General features: G+C 41.1%; 1 protein-coding gene across 2 annotated transcripts; it reads right to left on the minus strand.

Annotated features, from left to right (window-relative positions):
- Nucleotides 1–6,799: 6,799 nt before the first annotated feature.
- On the minus strand, nucleotides 6,800–17,316 carry LOC119646800 (pyrroline-5-carboxylate reductase 2). 2 transcript variants are annotated; one of them, XM_038047390.1, is made up of 5 exons: nucleotides 17,164–17,316; nucleotides 8,590–8,660; nucleotides 8,346–8,522; nucleotides 7,135–7,552; nucleotides 6,800–7,073 (listed from the first exon to the last, which is right to left on the minus strand). In XM_038047390.1, the coding sequence occupies exons 1-5, from the start codon at nucleotides 17,240–17,242 to the stop codon at nucleotides 7,006–7,008; spliced, it is 813 nt and encodes a 270-aa protein (XP_037903318.1). In that variant the 5' UTR covers nucleotides 17,243–17,316; the 3' UTR covers nucleotides 6,800–7,005. The 2 variants fall into 2 exon arrangements, with proteins under 2 accessions (XP_037903318.1, XP_037903320.1); XM_038047392.1 differs by lacking the exon at nucleotides 17,164–17,316 and adding an exon at nucleotides 16,886–17,127.
- Nucleotides 17,317–17,412: the final 96 nt, after the last annotated feature.

The following is a 17,412-nucleotide window of genomic DNA, read 5'->3' on the forward strand; positions in this document are numbered from 1 at the left end:
CAAGAGATTCACCAAACCATCAAATGAAAAATCAAGTCAATCATTCAACCCAATCTTAGTTGTAAAGCAGGGAAGTGCAAAGCAGAGTTAGAAGATGCATGCTTAAATCAAGGCCCCGGAACTGCCCGAAAGGTTGTGTGGAGGGAAGAGTAAGCTCCCCCCCTCCCACCCCTTCTTAAAAAGTTATGACTTCTAAATGTGGGGTTTGTAGTGACCGCGGCTGCGCGACGGGAGCGGAATTTCATTCGGCTCTTTCTTAATTAATTTGCTTAAACAATGCATTTAATAGTGTGCAATTGCCTTAATGTTCGCCGCAGATTGCACATTATTCAATGCATACGAGCGAATTGATCTTGACAGGAGGCGAATGATTTGCCGCATCTGCAGGCGCATGCGCATGTTGCCGCAACATTGCCGAGTGAGAAAGGCTATGTAGCGGGAATAGAAGCGGTGCACGAACAAAGACAGCGAGGATGTTGCTGGGGAGAAGAGTTTTGGCGGCAGGGGATTTGGTTTTTGGTGCTGAGTGAGGACGGAGGAGGAGGAAAAATTGAATTTGGAAAGTCTTGGAGAGGAGGAAGAGGAGCAAAAGTGAATTTTTAAAGTCTTGGAGAGGAGGAAGAGGAACAAAAGTGAATTTTTAAAGTCTTGGAGAAGAGAAGAGGATCATTAATCCGAAGATGTGATTTTCGCGAGCGAAAGAAAGGAATTCAATCAAGGAAGCTAACACCATTTCGTGCTAAATCCTAACGCAAGTGATTTTTAAACGAAGATTCCGTAAATAAGTTCAAATCGTTGACAAATCGTTCAATCGTTAACAAATGATAAATGCACAGTGATTTAGGGCAAAAAAGTAGAAAAACAATTGAAAAGACAGATAATCGAAATATCAAATGAAGAAGTTAATATTTAGCGGCAGAAGTAAATTGTCGGAATTCCCGCGCTGTGTATAAACAAAACAAACTCATAAAACATGAAGTAGGGAATTATAGAGAGGAAGTGAATTAACGTTAGTTTTTTTTGAAGGACTATATATTTTGTAATTATTAATATTTTGAATTTAAAGAAAAAAATAGGCACAGAAGCATCAGTCCGAGCTCGGAGTGACATCTGGGTAAGTGTTTTGTTTATTTTCTTTTCTTCTTCTTTTTTTTTATGATTTTTATTTTATTTTATTCTTTTCTTATAAGTTTTACCTTTTAGTTATCTTTATTTTCATTTCTTTTTTTTTTTTGTAATAATTTTTGTTTTAACATGTGTTGAATGCTTGAATAATAATGATTGAATAATCTGAAGTAGTTTGAGGACTTCCTCCCCTTAGTTCCTCCTTACTCCCGCAGAATTCCTATTCAAGGGACATCCTCTAAACGAATCACTGGCCGGAGGATGTCGAGGAAGGGTGGGAACCTCAGAGGCCGCGCCTCGTACAAGATCTGAGGCGGAAGAGACGGCAATTGAGACGGTGATCCGTCGCGGATCTTCCCCTCCTTGATCGCGGCACTCGGGTCCGGAGACTTACGGCTCCACGCGCGCGGTCGAGCCGGTTTTTTTTTTATTTTCCAATTTAGCTCGCATTCTGTTTGTCCATCGATAGGCCGTCGCGAAATTCCTTGTAAAATCGAATTTAAAATCCGGTGCGGACCCACGCATCGGAAAAGGCACGTTTTTTTAAGTAATGAAGCGTGAGGGATCAAAGCGCTCAAAGGACCCCCCCACATTCCCGAGCCTGGCTAGCACAGAGGCGTGCAAGAACGTGTCGACCGAGCACTTTGATGGAGCTTCAATCTTTGTGGGCGGACCTTCACGGTCAATTTAGCCAAATTGTTTAGATTTTTGGGATAGCTCTGCCCTCTAGGTCGTTATCGGCCACTAAGGATGATCGACCTGATCTCTTATCCCATTCCTACCATTACAGGTTTTTTGATATTTTCATGGTAAAGAGCCTTCCTCTCGCTCCTGCATACTCTCTCAATTTTCAAAGTGGATTTCTGCGGCTTCCACCACCTCATCATTGCTGGTATGTTGTTCAGGCACAGAACTTGCCATGAAAGCAGCTGAATTTCAACTGGTCGACACCGTATAAGCACTCAGGTTGACCACTTTGTGATCAGCATTAGATTTAGGAGTTGTCCTCTTGGTGTCCAGCAAGAGAGGCGCTGGCATTCGCTTGTGTATCGCTCCTCCCACTTCTTGCAGGGTTGGAGGGCTTCAACCCCCTAAATTCAAAATTTACCGCTTCCATATATGATCCAGCTGTTACTCGACAGTGACACGTGTGAGAATATCGATGAGCATTGGGTCACCATCCAGAATATCATTTTCTCGGCCGCTACTCAAATCGTCGGTCACGTCCCAAAGAGGCGTCACAAAAGTTCAGCGTAGTGTGCGTAGTGATAAAAGAGAATTTCTAATTTCGCAGGTTATGGAAGCAGAGAATGCCGCAAGTAGTAATGGTTTCAGAACCGTATACCTCTTCACGGTTCCCACTCACGATGACGAGCCGCTAAAGAGGTAGAAGGGACACTTCACCGCCGTTCTTAACCGTGTCACATTCGGTGAAGTTTCGCCTCTTGTGGATGGAATAGCTAGTCACCGTAACATGTGGGTACGGACTGCTTTTCCAAATAGAAGAGATATTCTCACGGCCGTCGATGTACTCACATGGAGTAAAGTAGATGGTCTCCCCGCAGAAATATTCACCGGTGCTCAAGCAGTTTTTGCGGAGCCGCTTCTTCTAATTGTACGGAAATCTTGGCAATTTGATAACTTTTCTAGAGAGTGGAAGCAGGGGATGATTGCTGAAATTCCGAAAAAGGGTAGTCATCGTGAATACGATTTACGCCGTCGTAAAAATAATGACAGAAATAATCCTGGAAAGCAACAAGGAATATCCCAAAGGCTTGTTCGACAGAAAATAGGTTGATTTCCCCTCTATATTCCTGCACTGGACACATCAACGAATCGCTGGGAAAAGTGGTTGAGGAGCGTGTTAAGTTCAGATGTCTGCTTCACCTGCTCTTCATAGATATCGAGAAGGTCCGACAGCATCGACAGGATGTTGATGTGTTCTAGACAAAAGGGCCATTCCGGAGAAACTAATAGCTTTTATCAGAGCAACATATGATGGTGCAAAATGTTATATGCTGTATTGATGAATTTGGCGGAGTCTAGCAGAGTCCGCCAGCGTTGCATCTTGTCATCGATATTATTTGTTCTTGTGATCGGTAATGTTCTTCATGCTGCCTTGGCTGATGAACGTGGAAGACATCAATAGACCATGACATCATTGCTTACACATCTCGACTACACTGATGACATCTGTTTGCTCTCTCACCGAGTCATGGATGTCATGGATTTGGAAAGAGAGGCAAGTAGAGTCGGACTGAAGATAAACACTAACCCTGACTGGCCATCGTCCAAGTCCTATCTGCATTAAAAGCAACAAAAAAAATTGATCAGTTTGTATATCTAAGAAGCGTTGTTTCGATTGCGGCACGGTTCAGTATTTTAAAAAGCGACTTTTCTAAAGACTTCTTTTCTTTAAGAAATTTTATATTTCTTGCCATAATTTTTCCTGGTTTTTCTGGATTTCCTCGATCATCGATTGCAATGGAATTCAAGTATAACGAGCTTCGATACGTTCTGAATCTGCAAAATTGACCATCAACTGCGCCCACGCTTTCATTGGATAATATATGCTTTATTATTTAATTATCAGTTCAGCTACTAAGCTGAATAACGGTACTTTGCTTACCAACCGTCGAGCCGCAACGGATAGATGGCGAGAATACTTCGAGCAGATTTCAACTGAAGAATTTGCTCATCCTCCACTTCCACAATCATTGCCGACATTTGGAACAGTTCCACCAGTCAGCGCAACTGAAGTCGAGGAGGCAATAAAACAAATGAAATCGGGGAAAGCAACAGGACCTGACGACATCGCATCTGAGCTCTGGAAAGCGAAGAGCTGGGACCCAACACTGTGGCTCAGTGAATTCTTTAACCGGGTTATTCAGGAAGGAAGAACACCATCTGACTGGCAAGAAAGTACCACTGTTCCAATATGGAAAAAGAAAGGTAGCCCAGCAGAATGTTCAAATTACCGTCCGATCCGGTTACTTTCCCATACCATGAAGATTTTTCAACGCATTCTTGACAACCGTATTCGCGAAATCCTTGAAATAACCCAGAATCAAGCCGGATTTGTCAAAAACTGCGGAACTACTGACGCAATACACGCTGCGCGGTTACTAATGGAGAAACACCGTGAGAAGCATCGCCCTCTTTACATTGCCTTTCTGGATCTAGAGAAAGCGTTTGACCGTATACCACACGAAGTCATCTGGTATGCTTTACGACAACACTTCGTGCCAGAAGAACTCGTGCGCTGGGTTCAATTGCTCTACCACGATCCGAAAAGTAAAGTTCGAAGTATGGCGGGTGTATCAAAACCGCTTCGTGTCTCTGTTGGAGTTCATCAAGGAAGTGCCCTCTCACCACTCCTCTTTGTCCTTGTTATGGACACCGTCACACGGGATATCCAACGTCCAGCGCCCTACACACTGCTTTATGCAGATGATGTTTTCCTAGCATCTGATAGCAAAAATGATCTCGAGCAACTTGTTCAAAAATGGAATGATCGCCTCATGCAACACGGTCTCAGATTGAATTTAAACAAAACTGAATTTTTGACGACCGATCCGCATGAAACAGGCACAATCACTGTCAGCGGCAGTGATCTGCCCAGAACTGAGCGATTTAAATACCTCGGGTCAACGCTATCAGCTAATGGAGAGCTGCATTATGAAATTGCTTCACGCATTAACGCAACCTGGATGAAGTGGCGTTCCACAACTGGTGTCCTTTGTGATCGACGTATCAACGAACGTCTCAAATCTAAAATTTACCGCAATGTCGTCCGTCCAGTCGCTCTCTATGGTTCGGAGTGTTGGCTGACCATAAAAGACAATGAGCGGCGTCTTGCGGTAATGGAGACGAAGATGCTACGTTGGACTAGTGGCGTCACACGTTTAGATCACATCCGAAATGAGGATATCCGCGATCGTTATGGGGTAGCACCGATCGTGGAAAAGTTGCGAGAGAGGCGTCTTCGATGGTATGGTCACGCAATTCGTGCAAACGAGAATTCACTTGCCAAGATTGGTCTGAACATCGAAGTCGATGGTAAACGACCAAAAGGCAGACCTAAGCAACGGTGGCTTGATACGCTGGATGGGGATTTGAAAGCCTCGAGATTGCACCCAGATCAGGCATTCGATAGAGCCAAATGGCGAAGCCGATCACGACGAGCCGACCCCGCTTGTGAACGGGACAAAGGCTGAAGAAAAAGAAGAAGATCAGTTCAGCTACTAACACAGTTAATGCTAGTGTAAATAAGCTTCCACTAGCAGAACAGTACTGAAATGAACATAACAAAACATCCATGATAAACCAAGATTCCAATCCGTGGTAACAAGATCGAAAGGCTGAAGCTTGGACAACTCGGCCATCGCATCGTCGGGTATGATGCGCTAGATGTTTGGTTCCTATGATCTGTGACAAATCTCGTTTAGGTTTCCAGAGGCCCTACGCCCCTCAACTATTTAGCTTGTTGCATATTTGCGAATAGATTCATGATTAGGTCCGTGGATTCATGATATTGATCAGATTGATTCTAACCCTTTTGCTTTATTTTTTTCCTCGAAAAAGATGCAAATACTTTAGAAGACTTGATGAAAAATGGATTCCTTTTTTTTCCTTTTTCAAAAACGAGGCTATTCCTTGAGCCCAGACAATTGCGAATCATCAAGTTAGTCATCATCATCAACGGCGCAACAACCGGTATCCGGTCTAGGTCTGCCTTAATAAGGAACTCCAGACATCCCGGTTTTGCGCCGAGGTCCACCAATTCGATATCCCTAAAAGCTGTCTGGCGTCCTGACTTACTCCATCTTAGGCAGGGTCTGCCTCGTCTTCTTTTTCTACCATAGATATTGCCCTTATAGACTTTCCGGGTGGGATCATCCTCATCCATACGGATTAAGTGACCCGCCCACCATAACCTATTGAGCCGAATTTTATCCACAACCGGACGGTCATGGTATCGCTCATAGATTTCGTCATTGTGTAGGCTACGGAATTGTCCATCCTCATGTAGGGGGCCAAAAATTCTTCGGAGGATTCTTCTCTCGAACGCGGCCAAGAGTTCGCAATTTTTCTTGCTAAGAACCGATGTTTCCGATGAATACATGAGGACTGGCAAGATCATAGTCTTGTACAGTAAGAGCTTTGACCCTATGGTGAGACGTTTCGAGCGGAACAGTCTTTGTAAGCTGAAATAAGCTCTGTTGGCTGACAACAACCATCAAGTTAGTACTTTCCTTTAATCTGGAGTCATATTTTAAGATTAACAAGAAATCAATTGAAATTATCTGAGAAAGTCTTCGAAAAAAAAGATTGAATTGTTTAATTTGGATTGTATGTTATTTTGGCCTGAATTGTCTTCGATAGTTTGCTCCGTATACTAGAAGCCCGGTTACATTATGGGATGCATTTATCTATTTTAGCTTATTTATTATATATTTTTCCAAGATCCATAGTTCTTGTAGATTTGGTGATGCTCTTGTCTTTAACCAAGGCAGATTAGAAATGGTTTTAAGTGTAGTCAAGATGGTTATCAATTTGGCTTCATCTCTCATGAATCCCTATATGGCGTATTTATGTCATTAGCTGAATGAAACTTTGGAATATTTTCATAGGAACCGAATCAAGGATCGCACGGTCCGTAATTAATACATAATTGATATATGGTAACACTTTAATAATAAATTCTACGCTTATTTTGAATAAAACTAACAAAAAGTTTAATTTACAGTTGTTCACTATTTTCTTGAATATAACAGTAGAGTTCCATCCTCAAGAGGTGAGATCTGCCTGCACCTTGACAATATTATTTAACTATAGATACAACATCCATGCACGATTTATATAATAGCACTTAGATCCCTAAGATATAATTCCTTTACTTCGCAATGTCGCCATTTCAACTGCACCAGCAGCTGCAGCTCTGAAGTCTAAAATGATAGAAATATTCTTAAAAAATCTTAGAAATATGTCAAATAAAAAATCACTTACTCATTTTATCTAAATAATTCAATCCAGCGGCGGTTGAGCCCCCTGGACTTGTAACATCATCCTTCAGTTTGCCAGGATGTTCTTTGGAATCCCGAACCATTTGTGCAGCACCGAGAACTGTCTGTGATGCAAAACGATAGGCAACATCCCTAGGCATACCCATCTTCACAGCACCATCGGCAAGAGATTCAATAAGGACGAAAATAAATGCCGGTCCACTGCCTGCCAACGCAGTTATTACATCTAGCAATTTTTCATTTACTTCTTCGCAGTGACCAACCGATTTAAGTAACTGCTGCGTCAGTTTTGCATCTTCATCTGTAACATTTGATCCTCTTACAAAAGCTGAACATCCAGCTTGAACAGTGATTGGAATGTTGGACATAATTCGAATTATTCGGCTGTTTTCGTGGAGATTCTACGTTAAAATAATACAATTTGAGAAATAAAGAAGAGTTGTATCTATGATATTATATGGAGTGAAAAATTCTCAGACTAACATATAGGTGGTACTAATAAGGTAGTATATATAGTGGCCCGGTGGCCTGCTAACAGACAACGGAGTATCGCACGCATAGAAAAAGATCAGATGTTACAATTCGTCATGAGGTGTTATAAAAAACGACCTAGTCAAATAAAATTTTTTTAGTATTCAAATTCAAGTCGTTGTATCTCAAAAGACGATAGCCGTAGCAGTCGCTACAAATCCATACCACGAAAATTTCCTGACAATTTGCCGATTGGTTCACAAGTTTTTATAGTAAAAATGTGTTTTTCTGAAGTAGTAAGGAATAAATACTTTCATTTCTTGGTCAACCATTGCATTTTTATTGGGAAAAATACAGGCAAACAAAACAATATAACAATATATTTATACCATAGAAATAACCAATATGGTAGCAGTGCATGTCAAACAGCTAGAAAGACAACCATATTCTCCAGATGTTATTCCAACCGATTACTATATGTTTCTTAACTTGGAAAGATGATTTCTGGGAAGACGGCCCAATTACGAATTACGAATTGTACGACAAATTATATTATATGAGAGGTTCTAATACGTCACAGAATGTAATACGCTTAAAGGAAACTATATTGAAAAATAAAATAGATTTTTGACAAAACCATGTTTCGTCATAGTTAATCCGAAGATTTTCACCCCATGTAGCATATCAACTTGTTTAACACTTCATAATAGAAAAAAAATATACCTTTCTTAAATCTGCAACAGTAATGCCCATTGCTATGGATAAAAATAATTTATTTGCACTTGCAGATTTTACTTCTGATAAAGCTTGCGGGACGACATCAGGTTTGACCGTAATAAAAACTACATCAGATTGTTTTACCACAGGAAGATTTTCTACTACGGCCTCAGCTCCCAAATCCTATTGATCAATGGTTGATCGTATATTATTAGCGGGTAAAAACTCGACAATTAAGCATAGAAGTTACCTTTACACATTTTATGTTTGGAAGGTCTTGTGGGTGAACACTTGCCACGATTGACTTCGCTTCAACCAGTCCTGAAATGGATGAACATAATAAAATAGTAAGAAAAAGGATATTAATAAATTCCATAAGTGAATTGGTTGACGCCAATCTACCATGAATGAAAATTATCTATATTGATTCATTTTAAAGATAACAAAAAGTTTCAAACCAATTAAACCCTCGAAGAAAAGTTTGAAAAAAAAACCAGAGAAATTGGTTCGATTAAATGCCCAAAAAATAGAAGAATTGAAAGAGGAAGGAAGCATCTTAGGTCGACATCTTTGCAGAATACCCACTGCAGAAATTATCACACCATCTGGCAGTTAAAGTGTACCATTAAATGTGACCAAATGAGGTAAGAAGTTGATCTTCAAAACTTCCGTTAATATTGCGAATTTGAAAAAAGAGAAAGATCTGCAAAATGGGCTCATATCTAGGGGGTGGCAAATATTCGAACAATCGAGGTCTTCTAAAAAACGCAATTTTGTAGATTTAGAAACAGGTAACTAGGTTAGGCTCTCGTAATAAACAGGTTCAAAATACATCGAAACATTATTCTTTCGTAACAGTCTAAAATGAGATCCTAGGTTCGAAATAAATTCAAATTCCACTACAGGTTTTCCAGAATTGGAAGCATATCTAGGGATTCCAAGTAGTGCGAACTAGCAGCTTAAATATATGTTATCTCATAAATATTCTGACATTGCAGGGCAACTTTAATATTTGCGCTCCATCATCAGAACAAAATTAAATAAATAAAAAAAGCATAATAATATATTATTAAAGAAAGTTGTTTTTTGTTTGGTATTTGAATCTTAAATTAATTCTAAATAAAGGGCAAACTAAGGACCCTATGCGAAGTTAATCTGCCTACAAGAGGGAGAACTTGCATCTAAACTAAATGTAACGCATACAATGCTTTGCATTCACATACAGCAGCTTGGAAGAAAAACAAATTTCGATTAGTGGGTGTCATTGACCATAATCCCCGTTGCATCTTCTCTCATTATAACAGCTTCAGGAATCTAGACAGAACGATTTGACCGTGAAGTAAGACCAACAAATTGACGAAATGCACCAAAAATTGCAGCATACTTGCATGCGCCCGAAATTGGCCAACAGAAAAGAGTCCATACTTCTTCACTACAACGCTCAACTACACGAAGCACTACCAGCCAGAGTTTTTGCCCGTATGGGCTAAAAAACCCTGTCTTATCTGCCATACTTGCTAGACCCGTCGTCCGCTGATTACCACTTTATCCAGCATCTCGACTTCTTTTGCGAGAAAACTTTCAAAAACCTCTGCTATGTACAAAATGCCTTCAACGATTAATCTAACTATGTGAATATAGTTAAAAAAGCCCACGGACCCTCTTCCCGCCCAACCGGACCGAGGGGCGACCAACCTAAGGATGGGCTGAAGGCAACATCCAAAGGCCCGCATCACAGCGATGATGCGTTTTAACGCAAAGTGTGTGCGATCATGCGAAAATGTATTACTACATCCCGATTGTCGCAAACACTTCAGCCAATGACGCGGAGGTTCTACACTACAGAGACATGGATCTTATATCGAAGACAGTGCGGATCAAGACTGAAACCCATTAGGTCAGATTGTTACCGAACAGGACTCTTCGGACTATAGCACAGGTTGCAAGGATAACCGCTTTTTGCATCTCCATGTATAGTCCAGCCCTAAGATCGAGCGTTTTCAGCGCTTTATGTAAGTTCTGCGGGACTAATTCCGTCGTTGAAATTACTACTGGGACTACTTCGATCTTTTGTAGTCTCCAGGTCTGCTTCATATCGTCTGCCAAGGGGCCGTAGTTCCGAATTTTTTCGTGCTGTTTTTCAACAGTGTTCCGGTCCAACGGTACGGCTACATCGATTATAAAGCACGCTCGTTCTTCCTTCAGAAGCAGAACTAGATCGGGTCTGTTATGATTAACGCTGTGGTCGGTGGCAATAGTGTGATCCCACAGTAGTTTGATCCGATCATTTTCCAAGATTCTCTGCGGAGTATACTTATAGTAAGGATGGTAGTTGCCACTAAGTTATACTTCAACGCAAGGTTTTGATGAAGAATCTTGCAGACGGAGTTATGACGATTGGTTTACTCGGTACCGCTCAACATCCTGCACGCAGATGTTATGTGCTGGATGGTCTCCTCTTCACAGTTGCATAATCTACAACTGGAGTTGGTGATTGAGGAGTCGTGAAGAATGTACCGTTTATAATTTTTTGTTGGGAGCGAAGCATCCTGAATTGAAGTTAGGAATGTTTCGGTCTCATAGAAAAGTACACCATTTGTCAACCATTTATTGGAGGCTTCGATGTCAATGCCTGACAACAACAAATTTTTGATATGACCTCCGTGAATGGGTTTCTCTTTCCACATGTCGATCTTCTGTTTTACTGAAGTAACATTCGACATGGGATCCCATTCTCTGCTTCTCAAGTTCAAAGGAGATAATTTATTATCTGCCATGACAGTAGCCTGATGTATTTGGCTAGAGGATTGTTTCTCATAGAAAAACTCACGAAGAGAATGCACTTGCTTGTAGTGCAACGTTTTTAAATCAAGCACCCCCTTCCTCCCTGATGACGTGGGATAGTGATCCTCAATTTTTCGGCAGCTCTATTGTGCATGTTGTTGTTTGCAAGAACTACCCTTACCCGTCTATTGACAGATTCTAAATCAGTGTTAATCCACTGTATCACACCGAAAGTGTATAGAAGGACGGGAATGGCGAAGGTGTTGATTGCCATGATTTTATTTTTCCCGTACAGCTCAGTTTTAAGGACAAGATCCAGACGCCGTTCAAATTCCCCCAGCAACTTAGATTTGATTATTGCTACAGCAGGTGTTGTTGCTTGTAATATGCCGAGGTATTTGTAGACGTCGTCCGAATCCATGCCCTCAATTCGGATGTTATTTTGGCTGTATCCTTCGTTGTCGGTGTGTTTTCCCCGAACAATTGTTTTTATGCGACATTTCTCCAAACCCAACTGCATGCCGATATCCCTGCTGAACTGGATGGTGATGTCCAGCAAGGAGCGAAGTTGGTTCTCGTCTTTGGCATACAATTTGATGTCGTCAATGTACATTAAATGGCTTAATGTACATTTCGACAATATGCCATGCTTGACTTGGAACCCGTATTTGCTTTCATGCAAAAGATGGGATAGCGGATTCAAAGCCAAACAAAACCACAGTGGGCTTAGAGAGTCGCCTTGGAAAATGCCACGCCTGATTGGTATCTCTCCTGAAGTTTGCGAAGATACCGATAGCTTCGTGCTTCAATTCTTCATTACTGTTCTCAGTTGAAGAACGACATTCGGGTTGATTTTATACAAGCGTAACACTTGTAGTAACCACGAATGTGATATGGAGTCAACGGCTGATTTATAATCGATGTAGGCTGTCGAGATGTTTCGTTTTTGGTGGACAGCCTGCTTTACAGCTACCGTATCGATTATAAGCTGTTCTTTGCAGCCTCGGGAGCCTTTTGCGCATCCTTTTTGCTCCTCACCTATCAATTTATGAACATCAAGATGTTTTGAGATGTTCGCGCACAGAACTGAAGTGAAGACCTTGTAGATGGTAGGAAGACAAGTAATTGGTCGACATTTTGAAGGGTAAGAGACACCCTGTTCCTTGGGGATGAGGAAAGTTATCCCCTTGGTGAAAAATGGTGGAACTAAATCAGGATCGGCAATCATCTGATTAAATTGATTTGCCAATATCCTGTGAGTGCTCTTGAACCGCTTCAGCCAGAAGTTGTGAATCTTGTCAACTCCTGGCGCCTTCCAGTTACCTGCCTTGTCAAGGGCTGCTTCAACGTCGACTTCAGTTACGTCAGGCATGGTCATTTCGGGGAGGGCCTCGCATGAACGCATAAGGTGTGGGAGCCACGCTGCTTCTAAATTGCAACGGCTGGATTCGCTCCAAACACTTCTCCAGAAGTCTTCTGCCTCATCCAGATCAAGGTTACTTTCCCTATCTGAGCTGGTGAGATTTTTGTAGAATCCCCGTTGGTTCTGGAAGAACAAGGTGTCGTCTGCCCTTCGCTGAAAGCTTTTCTGATACCTACGGATGCGATTGGAGCATACCGCAGGTTTCTGCTTTAGCACCTCGAGGATTTCTTCGAATGGCATATCATTGGACAGATGGTAGTTTCCAATGATCTGTGCACTCTTGGTGATGGATTTCCAAGGAGTGCTTGCGTCACACGACCAATCTCCTTTCTCAACTTTTCGACTCTTTTGTTGAGTCGAAACATCCAGAACGGTAAAGTCCTTCTGCGCATACCTCTGTTATTCGCTCTAAGATGTTGGTTATGGAGACGAATAACCGTGGCAGCTGCAACGTAGATCAGGCTGTGAACCTCTGTAGCAGTAATCTCGCTAGCCAAACGATCAGCCAAAATTCTGTCAACGGCAGCAATGATGTTAGTAGTTGCCGAAGTAAACTTCAGTTTTGGGATCTTTGGCCTAGCGTCTGGGAGAATCTCAGCATACTCTGTGAATGCGACCTGGAATGCGGTCAAAGCCTCATTATAAATTGGGTCGACATCCCCAGTTACTAAGCTTCTCCTGACTACTGGATTCATGGAGTGCCTTACAGGTGGAGTACTTGTGTTACTCCTTTGACTAGTCCGGTAATTTGATGACTCCAGCCCGAGCTCAAGTGAAACCTCTTGGAAGATTTGTTGCCTAGTTGGTAAGGCAACTCGGTTGTTATTCACGATCACCCGGTACTGGTTGACGATGTTCTGTTCCGGAACATGACTTAGCTCCGGAAATCGGGTTATGAACGCGTCATGTAGTCGATGTCTGTATCCTGATGGATTCCGCTCCAAATCCGTGACACGGTAATAGGCGCGGACGATAAATTCGTTGAGTTGGTTCGTCCAAACCATACGACGCCTAGGTCTCCCGTCCCTGGTGGTTGACGACATAACCGCCAAAACATCCAAGGGCGAAGAGTCGCTCTGATGTTGTTAAACGACCCTTAACCGTGTTGGGTACTGTCTTCGTGTCCCTGGGGTCCCATTAAAAGAATTTAAATTGTTTTCCCCAATTTTATTCCCACGAGTATTGGGGAAGCAGTCAACCCTGCAACAGAGCCCCAATGTTGCAATGCCCCATGGTTACCTCCAAAGGTAGGGAAGGTATTTGGAGGGGAGCCGCTGAAATACAGTGTAACGTCACTGCAATTCATCCGATAGGCGCGTCGATCCCTTCACCCCGGATTACGGATTTGTTAAGGAGGTTTACTCCCCCTGAACGGTACTTATTTACAAGATTAACTTGCGATATTCGTAGCTGACTCGGTGGGTCATGTCATTATCCGCAACCCATGACACGCGCCTGGTCGCATGCAGCTCTGCGTTTGCAACTCAGGTGAGGATAAACCTGGTACGCCAGGTATATATATATATATATAGCGACTAATTTCTAGCGACTAGTTTCTAGCGACTAAATTAAATGTGAATAATGACCACCACCACCACCAGAATAGAATAGAAAAGAACTTAAATCATTCCCGGCGGTTTCATCCTCAAAAAAGAGGCAACTCTTCAGATGCTGTCTCACCTTTACCCCTGCGAATAGTGATGATAAGACCCTCTCTACACAAACTAGGAAAACAGTTCTTTTCAAGGTTCTTGTTAAAAATAATGAACTGGAGAAGGGAAATGGACTGACCAGTTTTAATCCAAAAGATGTTGACGTTAAGATTGCCAATGCAGTACTCTAATGGGGAAATGGTAAGAAGGGGAATGGCAGGAGGCACGAACCAGGCCGCACTAGTGGGAGAGAAGAAGAGAAGAAAAATAGCGGCAGAGTAAATCACAAGATATTTGTTTCCTTGCATTGAAGGCGGTTTTTAGAGATAGTTTGGCTTGGATACGATCTTTTATAATTATACTGGAATATTGTACATACAAAGGCGATAGATTTGTCGTTCGGAGCGACTTAGATATGGCGCCAGTATCATTAATCGCAGTCGCTAGCAGGCTATCTGCAGCGCCAGATAGGGACGTCTCAGAAGCCGAAACTACACTGGTGCCCGATGAAGCAGCCGCTTGAGGCCGCAGATCGTATTAAAACGCTCTAACTGTGTGTTGAATTGCCATGCTGATGCAGCACTTGAATCACATCCGAGAACATGATACTGCCGGAAGCATTACAACGATAGGTAATGTTCGGGGTAAATTTTGCTCGAATGTCTAGGAAGCAGAGGGAATTCCCAGACACCTAGCTAGGAAAATCATTCCGCAGCACTTATCGCAGTCCAGAAATTTAGAACGAATAGATTCCAGCTTTTTGGAAATATTACAGAGTGCTGTAGATCGGTGTTCATAAGTTTCAGGGCTCGTCTAATTTCAAGCCAATTTCTGGGAAATAATTGCTAAAGAACTATCGAAGGTAACTGAGAATTTTTTTTTATCATTTTTTCAATACAATCTTCGTTTTATTTGCATTTTTGAAAATTAATAATAACCGCCCCTGCGACTTTGAAACGCCCTTGAACTACGAAAGTGTGACACGCGCTCTTGTGGTAAGACTTTGGTTAACAGATGTCTCAAATAAAAAAAAATTAAAAATATTTGTAATTTATATGGCTATGCTTTCCTAAGATGCTTTTTTATTTTGAAATATGAAAATGGCATAATTAAAAAAACTAATTCCGACCTACGACCTATTAGAGGCTGTAAAATGAAATTAAATAAAAATTTGGAAATCGTCCGCGGAAAACATAGCGACATGTCTACCGAATAATGGGAAAGAATGATCAAATTCCCCAAATATAAAAAAATAGAAATTCCCCACACTTAAAAAAGGCAAATCGCATTTAATGATAAACCACAGTGTGAAACTTGGTTGGAGGAATTTATATTTTAATTTGCTATTAGAGGGCAGCAGAGCTCTTTTTTCATTTTTTTGGTTTCTAAACAAACGAACGTTAAATTTTTCCATGAAAAGATTTATACCTCGAAAGGGACCTGAGAGGACGGACCGTCCATGAACCCCTAAAACACTCGAAGAGACTCGTGGTTTCAGGTTATATATACCTACAAAAGAGAGTGTATTGAGCTATATCCTTTATATGGCGTGTTGAAGTCATCCCACAGTTTATTTTCCTAAATCAATGATTTTTTTGTGGTTTTCAACTTATGTACTGATCTGACGATATAAATCTTTGGTCAATTCAGGATCGAGTGTTTCAATGAGGATAGAATGTCTTCCACGGTAGTTTGTTTTTAGACATTTTGTATGAGGGGCACTTTCTTTCAATTAGTCCACTATGCCGTCAACTAGATGCACGACTCTGCTTAGATCAGCTCAAGTCCGAAACAAGTGGTTTTGAATAAATAAAAAAAAACAAGCAACACTTGGCTATGGTTTGGTCACGTTGCTCCCACGGCAGAAGTGACACAGGCACCTATGTTACAGGCAGAAGTCGATTTAGAAATAGTTGAGAGCAGATATATGCTACATAGTCCAAATTTCAAATATATCACGTAAAATTTCTAAAAGAATAAACAATTCATTTTCTTAACAAATAGCTTCGTATCGTTGTTTTGTTTTATGAGTACGTGACTCCAGACGGTGTAGTCGGCACTCGCGCTTATAGAAAACTGATTCTGGGAGTGATTGATCTAGTTAGACTATGTGATGCGTGAGCAATTTTGAACTATTTTATTTCTAACTACATTAGGATGGTACGGGTGCAATACATTGATAAATAGAATGTTTTATGTAAGGTAATCTATCAGAATCAGGCAAACAAACATCGGCTGATAACATGTCGATATGAAATGTATTAGGTCAACTTGACAGAGCCAATAAGTTTCATTTGATAATCATTTAGTTCATAACAAGCCAGCAAAGTAGGTATGGCAGGTCGCCCTAAATATTATATATCGTTAACAAAAGCAGCTTTGAGCCGAAATTTGTGGATATGAACGGAAACTAAACTGGAGCTCTTGATGAAGTGGTTTCAGCTCCCATAACATTGTCTGCTTTAGGTACACCGCTAACTACTTTCAGCCTTCGTACATACCCTAAGATGCTTACATTTCAAATTATGCATGTTTCTTTTTGCGAAAACTTCTCACCGAATTCGGTTGTTAAGAAATACCCACTATATTTTCAAAGATTTCACTTGGGGTTTAGTGTTCGCATCAGACTTAATCCGTCCGTAACTAAAATTGTGATGATATCAAACCAGAACACATAGATAACTCACCATCGATGAAATCGATTTCTCTTCTCTTCAATTTCGCAATATTATCCTAATACCCACAAAATTAAAAAGTTCATATGGAATTTATATTTCTTTTTGTTCGCCCACGATCGTTCATCCAATAAAATATTTAGTCATCTAGTAGCAAAAGGTTTGATAATTACACATAATTGACCATTTTGTATAAAAACCCGAACATTGAATTAACTGCCACACCAACCAGAAAGCATAAACAACAAATATCTATCCACTTTCACATTTTCATAGCCTTCTATCCGCACCTGCATTTATTAATCCTTTCATCATAGCCTGTGCCATTTTTCCACCGCCAAGAAATCCTACTTTTCCAACAGACAACATTGTAACACTTTTTCAGACACTGCACCACTTGCTATTCTGAACGTACAGAAGAAACTAATATCTCCGAAATGACTTGATCACTTATCTGTCGATTGGTATGATGTATTGGTAATCAAATTGTCTTGTGTACATACAATTATCAGTATCGCTACCAACATTTCTGTTGCCAT

The sequence above is a fragment of the Hermetia illucens genome, chromosome 1 (assembly GCF_905115235.1).
Source record: "Hermetia illucens chromosome 1, iHerIll2.2.curated.20191125, whole genome shotgun sequence".
Lineage (NCBI taxonomy): Eukaryota > Metazoa > Arthropoda > Insecta > Diptera > Stratiomyidae > Hermetia > Hermetia illucens.

Bases quoted from the DNA above. Each gene is read 5' to 3' on its own strand.
- LOC119646800 (XM_038047390.1), bottom strand. From the start codon at position 17,242: ATGTTGTCTGTTGGAAAAGTAGGATTTCTTGGCGGTGGAAAAATGGCA. The intron at 8,523-8,589 runs GTAACTTCTATG...ATTGATCAATAG, and splicing joins CAAACATAAAATGTGTAAAG to GATTTGGGAGCTGAGGCCGT. The intron at 7,074-7,134 runs GTAAGTGATTTT...CTATCATTTTAG, and splicing joins GAATTATTTAGATAAAATGA to ACTTCAGAGCTGCAGCTGCT.